This window comes from Barbus barbus, assembly GCF_936440315.1.
Source record: "Barbus barbus genome assembly, chromosome: 44".
NCBI lineage: Eukaryota > Metazoa > Chordata > Actinopteri > Cypriniformes > Cyprinidae > Barbus > Barbus barbus.
In genome coordinates, this window is record NC_136722.1 from 6,642,693 (window position 1) to 6,651,532 (window position 8,840).

General features: G+C 39.1%; 1 protein-coding gene across 1 annotated transcript in view; it reads right to left on the bottom strand.

Moving 5' to 3' along the window:
• LOC306863594 (putative nuclease HARBI1) overlaps positions 1–7,770 on the bottom strand; it is a 9,728-nt gene extending 1,958 nt beyond the window's left edge. The window contains exon 1 of the mRNA XM_079407021.1: positions 6,736–7,770. Within this exon, the coding sequence (XP_079263147.1) occupies positions 6,736–7,468 (733 nt within the window). The 5' untranslated portion in view covers positions 7,469–7,770. The remainder of the gene's footprint in view (positions 1–6,735) is intronic.
• Positions 7,771–8,840: the final 1,070 nt, after the last annotated feature.

The window sequence follows — 8,840 nt, forward strand, 5'->3', positions numbered from 1 at the left end:
AAGACATGTAATTAATAACATAATATAAAATATATGAATGTTATGGCCAATATATATTATTTAAAATGATTGAATTAATTAATTAACTGATATTATACTACGGGGCCGTTGAATGCTTGAATCTGATTGGCTGACGAACGTTCTGAGGTGTGCAATTATTTTCAGGGAAACGCACGGCGAACGTAGTTCCAGGCAGCTTTCTTGACCGCATTACAGTTCCATATCACTTCGCATAGTTGTCAGCGCTGCCCTGACGATTTTATCAGTTAGCCTAGTGTAGCAACTTAAAGGCTACACATGACATTTCTCACTAGCGAGGTAATAACAGCGCTGCATCTTAAAGCAGACTTACAGTTTAGAGACGGTGCTTCAGAACACTGTTGAGGGACACACAGAGGTAGCCTAATTCATACAAGCTCTCTCTCTCTCTCTCTCTCTCTCTCTGTTTCTCTTTCTCTGTGTCTCTGTCTCTCTCGCTCTCTTTCTAATAACTTCATTATTAACTGCATTAGTCTGCTATCAACGGCTCAAGCCTCCATTGCCAGCTTTAAAATGACGTTTTGGAACTAGCAAAAGAGTCGTTGGATGAGATGCGGAAGAAATAATCCTACTCACAATAGCGATTTAAGTAGAAAAACCGGACGAATCCCTTGAAATATATAATCTGATCGATGTCTTGAGGTGTGGCAACCGTAGTATAAGCGGAATAATTGACTCCGGACCGTTGAATTATTAGAAAAATAATGCACACCCGAGGTGTAACATCACCACCTCGGGTGTGCATTATTTTTCTAATAATTCAACGGCCCGTCGTCAATTATTCCTTACATAAAGCACATGACAATGCATCTTTTATTCTCACTAAGGCTGCATTTATTTGATCAAAAATAACATTGTGAAATATTACAACTTAAAATACCCGTTTTCTAAGAACAACTGTATTCATGTGTCTTGTATTTATATATACTTAACTGCAGAAGGAAGATAACCATTTTGTTTAACTTTGTATACATAAGGAAAATATGGAGGATCTTTAGATTGTTTGCTAGGACTATTTGTATTGTATATAATTTTTAAGGAAATAATCCATTATTCCATCAATGTGCAATTTGAAAAAATCATCAAAAAGAACACCAAAACACTCCAATGAAAAGTGGTTTGACGATGAGTGTAAAAGAATTAGAACGACAGTACGAAATCTTTCAAATAAAAAACACAGAGATCCTGACAACCAAGAACTCTGCCTTCAATATCAAGAATCTCTTAAAGTGTACAAACAAACGCTAAAAGCAAAAAAGGAAGATCATACAGAACAATTAATTCAAACAATGGAGGAATCAATAAATAACAATAACTTTTGGAACAATTGGAAGTTGGAACACTCTCTATAGAAGAATTGGCCATTCAAAATGAGAACATATTGGATTGGATTGGATTCAATTTATTGTCATTGCACATGTAGGTACAAGGCAACAAAATGCAATAGAGAAGAAGAATACAGCACAACATGAGGAAAGAAAGGAGAAAAAAATAATCCTCACACTATGCTCCTAAACGGGAGTACAGTGTGAGAACAGACAAAAAAACCTCAGCATAGAGCACAGTCAATACAGGAACACACAACTTGCAGTAGGGTGAGAGTAATCCAGTTCAGACAAACAGCCATCCGGTCTGCAGCCATTACAGCGCCAACACAGACCCGTTTATCAGACTGACGGGAAGAAGCGGCAAAGGCGTTGGATGTGGGTAATGGGAGGTGAATGAATATCTGTATGTATGAGCGTATGAGTGTGCGTATATGACGATGAGTGTAAAAGAATTAGAACGACAGTACGAAATCTTTCAAATAAAAAACACAGAGATCCTGACAACCAAGAACTCTGCCTTCAATATCAAGAATCTCTTAAAGTGTACAAACAAACTCTAAAAGCAAAAAAGGAAGATCATACAGAACAATTAATTCAAACAATGGAGGAATCAATAAATAACAATAACTTTTGGAACAATTGGAAGTTGGAACACTCTCTATAGAAGAATTGGCCATTCAAAATGAGAACATATTGGATTGGATTGGATTGGATTCAATTTATTGTCATTGCACATGTAGGTACAAGGCAACGAAATGCAATAGAGAAGAAGAATACAGCACAACATGAGGAAAGAAAGGAGAAAAAAATTATCCTCACACTATGCTCCTAAACGGGAGTACAGTGTGAGAACAGACAAAAAACCCTCAGCATAGAGCACAGTCAATACAGGAACACACAACTTGCAGTAGGGTGAGAGTAATCCAGTTCAGACAAACAGCCATCCGGTCTGCAGCCATTACAGCGCCAACACAGACCCGTTTATCAGACTGACGGGAAGAAGCGGCAAAGGCATTGGATGTGGGTAATGGGAGGTGAATGAATATCTGTATGTATGAGCGTATGAGTGTGTGTATGTGTAAGTTCGTGTGCCTAGAGATCCGCCGCGCTGGCACTCCAAACAAGTTGTCTCAGTCCGCAGATTTGTGGTGCGACACAGCAATTGCCATGGAAACGACCTTGGCCGGAACCCAAACGCTCGACAATCACAAGGTGTCTGTTGAGGGGGGAGGGAAGAAAGAGCGTCTCCCTGCAGCATTCATCCGGGGAGTTAGATTTTAGATTCCAGAGCAACCTTGCCAAGCTGTCTGTTGTTTTGGGAAGCCGAAAAGAGATAAGATTGTTTGGTCTTTGGGCGAACAGCTGCCTTCTAATTTCACAGCTATTCTCATTGTCCATTCTGATCTCCTTGTCCATCAATTTTCCTTTCCAAAGCCGAGAGCTTAGCCGTGATCGAATCCATATTGCGGTTAATAGTCTCTGTCTCAGAGCCGACCGCTCTGCCCACTGCTTCAATCATGACGGGCAGCCTTGTGAGGTTTTGGACAGCTGTTCCCGTCTCCTGAATTCTACGATAACAGGGCAAAGCCTAATCCAATCAGCAGAAACCCAGTTATCATGGTTCCGAATAGTTAGATGTCTTCAATGTCCTCCACGGAAAGAGCCGCCAGACACACGACCCGCCACCTCTCCCATGCGTCCATCGTGTAGCCAGCTGCGAAAGTCCCAGCAGGACACTTGGGTTCTCCCGATCCCAAACTTCTAGTCGAGAAGATGGTGTCAATAAGAGACCAGTTGATCAGATCCATAATTTCGGTTTTGTAGAATAGTGCAGAGAGAGTCTCTTAAGTGTTAGACAAGGACAAGACGAGAGAGCAAGCAGGGGAGATAAGGGTAGGGAGAGGAAGAAAATGCGACTGCCTTCGCTGAGAGCCAAACGAGAATGGAGGACACACTGAAAATCTGTAGAAAACAACTGAAACAAATCCTGCTCGAAATGAAAAAAAAAAACAAAAAAATTAGAAATCCTAAAAGAAAAAACTGGGTGATTTCCCAATCACACTAAATGAGCTAACAGACAGACTACATGCACTAAACCCAACAAGGCGTGCGGCATCGATGGAATATTAAATGAAATAATCAAATACACAAATGACAAATTTACACCTGCAATAACCAAATTATTCAACATTGTTTTTGAGTGCAGGGTATTTTCCAGACGCCTGGAATCAAGGCCTAAATACACCCATCTTTAAACAAGGAGACAAGTTTGAGCCAAGCAGTTACAGAGGCATGTGTGTCAATAGCAACCTGGGGAAAATATTCTGTTCGATTATTAACATACGATTACAAATCTTTCTCGAAAGTCACAAAATCTTGGAAAAAAAAGTCAAATTGGATTTCTGACCAAACACAGAACATCTGACCACATTTATACCCCCCACACTATCATTGATAAGCACATACACCAAAACAAAAACAAAATCTGTGCTTGCTTTATTGACTTCAATCTGGCATGAAAGATTCTTTCTAAAACTACTGGAAAATGGGATTGGAGGGAAAACTTTTGATTTAATCAGCACCATGTATAAAAACAATACATGTGTTGTAAAAATAGGGAACAAACGAACAGAAATTCTCTCTCAACGAGGAGTTAGACAAGGTTGGCCTTTGAGCCCACTCGGTTTAAACATTTATATAAATTACTTAACCAAAGAATTAAACAATTCGACTGCCCCCGGCCTAATCCTAACTGAATCAGAAATGAAATGTCTCCTCTTTGCAGATCATTTAGTCATTCTGTCAAAAACAAAAGAGGGACTACAACAGCTCCTCAACATCATAGAGACTTTCAGTCAAATATGGGATCTTAAAATGAAACCAGGGCCCGTATTCTAAAAGATTCTAAGAATACTCTCAGACTGAGAGCTCCTAATTTAGCTTAAAAATGTCTAACTAGGAGTCTTAGCTTAAAAGTGATTCAGGACCAATCAGAGAGCAACTCTGAGCGAGGAAAAGACACAAACTTTTATCTTAGTGAGGAGGTGGGGCTGACCCTGTTGCTAGCTATGTCTGGGACTAAAAATCAGCTCAACAGGAAACTTCTATCTGGCTGTGAATGAACTGAAAGCAAAGGCACTGAGAATCTTCTACAAGATCAAAAATACAATTCAGTATGAAATTCCAATTCAAACCTGGCTAAAAATCTATTGCACTATATGGCAGTGAGATATGGGGACCTCTAAAAACCTAAATGGGAAAAAGAAGAAATTAATGAAATAAAATAAATTATGCATACCCAAATTTGTAAAAACATCTTAAAAGTTAACAGAACAACCCCAAACAGAGCAAACTGCACAGAGCTGATTTAGGACAATACCCATTATTAATTAATATTCAAAAGAGAGCTGTGAAATTCCACCAGCACCTGAAATGCAGTGATCCGAGCTCTTACCAGGCTGAAGCCCTGCAGTGGCAGAATCTGCAGAAGTGCGCCCTTTTACAGCTGGTACTACAACTACACCCAAACCAGCACAGCACAATCCAGACCAACCAAATCACACAGTTACAAAAACAAAATGACATTGCCTGTTGGAAAGCTGCCACTAAAATATATAATAGCTGTATTTGCACCTGAAAAGAGACTACAAATCAGCAGAATACCTGAGCTGTATAAAAGATCACAAATTAAGAAAGAAACTAACAAAATACAGACTGAGTGATCACTGTCTGGCTATAGAGAGAGAATGGCACAGACAAGATGGCAGCCAGGAGAACAGAGACTGTGTTTACTGTGCTCGCAGAAAGGTGGAAATAGAGGAACATTTCTTACTTCACTGTGATTAGTATCACAACATTAGAGCTGCATATTTCATGAAATTCCAAGCAGTAAGGGGTGTGTCTACTCATGATGTGGAGGAGAGAGCGTTCAGTGCACAGGAGGACATTAGCCGAGCCGAGTATTGGATCAGCTTTCCAGCGCCGGAGAGAACTCAAGGAGCGGAAGGCCTGCGATCGGACGCCGAGGTTGCTTTGTTTCTTCTCGATAGGTGAGTAACACCCTATCTACACCAGACGGGGTGTGCCGCAACAGCTAAAGTCTGCCTACACTGCCGACACGATAAAGCGACCGTTGAAAATCATTTTAAATTTGTATCAGCACGTCATAAATAGAACACGGCAGCAGTTTTCGGTTGGACATTTGTCGAGCCGCGCAGCATCCAGTGTAGACAGCATCACTGATTATAATGACTATAGCATTTTGGCGTGCCGCTCGCGTCCGGTGTAGACACGGTGTAACATTGGTTTTGCTTTGTTTCACAGAACTAATCTTGCCTGGGTTGCGTAGGCTACGTATTTGTGGGGCGGAGCTATCAAAATAGGGGCGAGACCCTTTTGGGTTAGGGGCGTGTTTGTTTTGATGATTTCAAATATCAACATTGGCTACCAGAAATCGCTTACCCCACCTTTAATTATTTTACAGATCTATTCTTCTTTTGTTTATGTATTATATAATCGTTTGTTCCTTATTCATGTAATGGACAATGCTTTGGCAATACTCTGCAAGTCATGCCAATAAAGCTCATTTGAATTGAATTGAACTGAATTGAGTAGAGAGAAAGAGGGGTCCCATTTTGGTGTCTGCATCAAAATAAATTGACAGTAAATTTATATACATAAAAAGCCAATTAAATGCAAGTAAAGGGAGTACTTTAAAGTTTCAAATAAACTTAATATTAAATGTCAACATATGGCATATGGGAGAAATAATTTTCCATCGCCATGTTTTAATTTTTTTAGCTGACAAATGGGTAAAACCTAGTGGTTTGAAGGATAGCGGCAAAGATTGGTAAAAAAATAAAAAATAAATCCTGGGGCTTCGCTGTGATCCTTAAATAGATTATTTGAATGACATCTAATGATTCTGGTTCTAAATGTGCCTGATAAGATTTTTTTTAAATTTACATTTAGCAGATGCTTTTATCCAAAGCGACTTACAAATGAGGACAACAGAAGCAAGCAAAATCAACAAAAGAGCAATGATATGCAAATGCTATAACAAGTCTCAGTTAGGTTAACGCAGTACACACAGTTTATTATTATTATATAATAAATAAAAAGAAAACGGATGGAATAGAAAAACAATAGAGCAAGCTAGTGTTAGAGGCCTTTTTGGCTTTTGTTAATTGTTTAACAAATAAAAAGAAAACAAATTGATAGATTGATTTTTTAAGAAAACAAGCAGTTAGTAAATTCAAGTCTAAAAGGGGCACGTTTTTATTATTATTGTATGATTATTATATGATCTGTTTGTTTTTATTTATTTATTGTGGTTATGTGAACTTGTTTCTTACGCTTCTGAACTTACCAACAACCCAGGTGTGCCCGTGTTGAAATATGCTGAACTGTCTGCCAATGTCGGAGTTCTCCCAAACAGTGTGTTCAGGAGTTGCTCCGGGACAGCACTGCTCCAGACTCAACAGATTCCCGTCCACATCGAATATGACCTGCATCATGACTGAATGATAGCCCAGAGTGTTCATATACATGTGCTCCTCCCCAAGCGGAGGGCTCACCTTCACGTGCAGGTACCCCAGCACTCCCACCACATGCGGGATGCCGCTCAGGTTCTTAAAGGCTTGTGCGGTACCCATGCGGTCATTGTAACTGTTCGGGAATGTGATGAAATCAGGACACATGTCTGCTAAGAGTTTAGTAATGGTCTTCACCGCCTCGCCCGCTGCTGTCTGGTCTATTCCCAGCCGGTCTGTGAGTTTACTGGACAGAGACCCTTGTGCGTAGCAGGCAAGCGAGGCCAGAATATCGGCTTCCGCGGAGGTCAGGCTGTGGCCAAACACGGCTTTCTTTAAGCGGGCCTGGATGAAATCAATGATGAACCGCAAACACTGTCGATTGAGATGTAAAGTCTGAGAAATAAAGCGATCGTCTGACTCGTGCAGGACACTGTGTGTCTCGGAGGCAGAGATGGGTTCACTGGATTGTTTGTCTTGTGTTGTGTTGCTGATGCTGGGCGCGCTACACAGTCCGTTTGTGAATAAATCATCCTGGACAGCAAACCACAGCGCTCCAGCTAAAGACATTATGAGCAGCTGAAGGACAAGAATAAGCTGTAAAAGTCTTCCTTCCGGTTTGTTTGTTTATAAACAGATGTTTTCGTTTGACCGTCTGTTGCTCGGGATTGCAGGCGGGACGATACACCATCAGAATAACGTTAGTCGTACAATAATCTTCAGATAAATTAGTCCATGAAATAACGACCAAGCATTCCTGAACCCAGCTCTTTTGCATTATGTCAATATATACATCTGACCGTCAATCCTACCTACATTTTAACTGCAAAACACAAGAAATGACTTCTAAAGTTCATAGTGCTTCAACATCTGGGTCATGGGAAGATTCGTTTTTCATTTCATAATAAAAGTCCCACTGGCAGTGAAATGCAAATTATTTATTTATTTATTACACAGGATTATTAGTTTAATTTTTATATTTGCACACCGCATACACAGTAGACAGCATAATTATTTTTTTGTATTATTAAAATGAATTTTGAATGTGTTAAAATTGTGTTTATTTGTGTTTCCTGTTTCATATTTCACTTTTAAACCCATAGAAAATACAAGATATTATATTTTATGTTTTTTTTTCTAATGGTAGATTTGGTTAAAATATTTGGTTCAGCCATGCAGATATATTTCTAAACATAATGTTTCGCCAGCCTATTTATTTTTGGTTATTTAGGAAAGAAGTGGGATTCTATTTGGATCCAATGCGAGGTCTGTTTGGAAACTTTTGGTGTCATTTCTTGGTTAGGTTTGACACTGAAATAGAAGGTGAGTGCTGCTATAATATATTAGCGTTTTCTTGGTGACTTTTACTTTGGTATTCTGAACTGATAAATTCTATTCTGACACTATAATTTAAGCAAACAACAGATTAAAGGCACATTAATCATTTCCCCTAAATTATGGCTTTAACTTTAGGGAGACAATCAGTTAATAATGGCTTTAGGAGTTCAATTCACCACATGACTTTAAACTCAACGAAAGGACAAAGATTTTACAGCATTTCAAAAGCAGCCAGAAAAAGCGCTGACCCTGATAAAGTGTTAACCGAGCTTCCGGTGTTTGTCAGTAGAGGTCAGTATAAACTTGAAAGAAAATAAGATCTTTTCTTTTCTTTTCTTTTCTTTTCTTTTCTTTTCTTTTCTTTTCTTTTCTTTTCTTATAAAAAAATATTTATTAAATATTTAGCGAGCACAATTCTTATAACTCAATTCACATACAGTATATGATGATATTTGTTACAAAATATTTAAACCAGGAAAACAAAGAGGCCAGAGCAGTTGTAGTAAAAGTAAAGGTAAAGGTAAGTAAAGGCTGTGGCCAGTGCATCCGAAATACGTCCAGTGTAGGTGTGAGACTTTGTTAGATGTATTAATTTTCTGTGAAA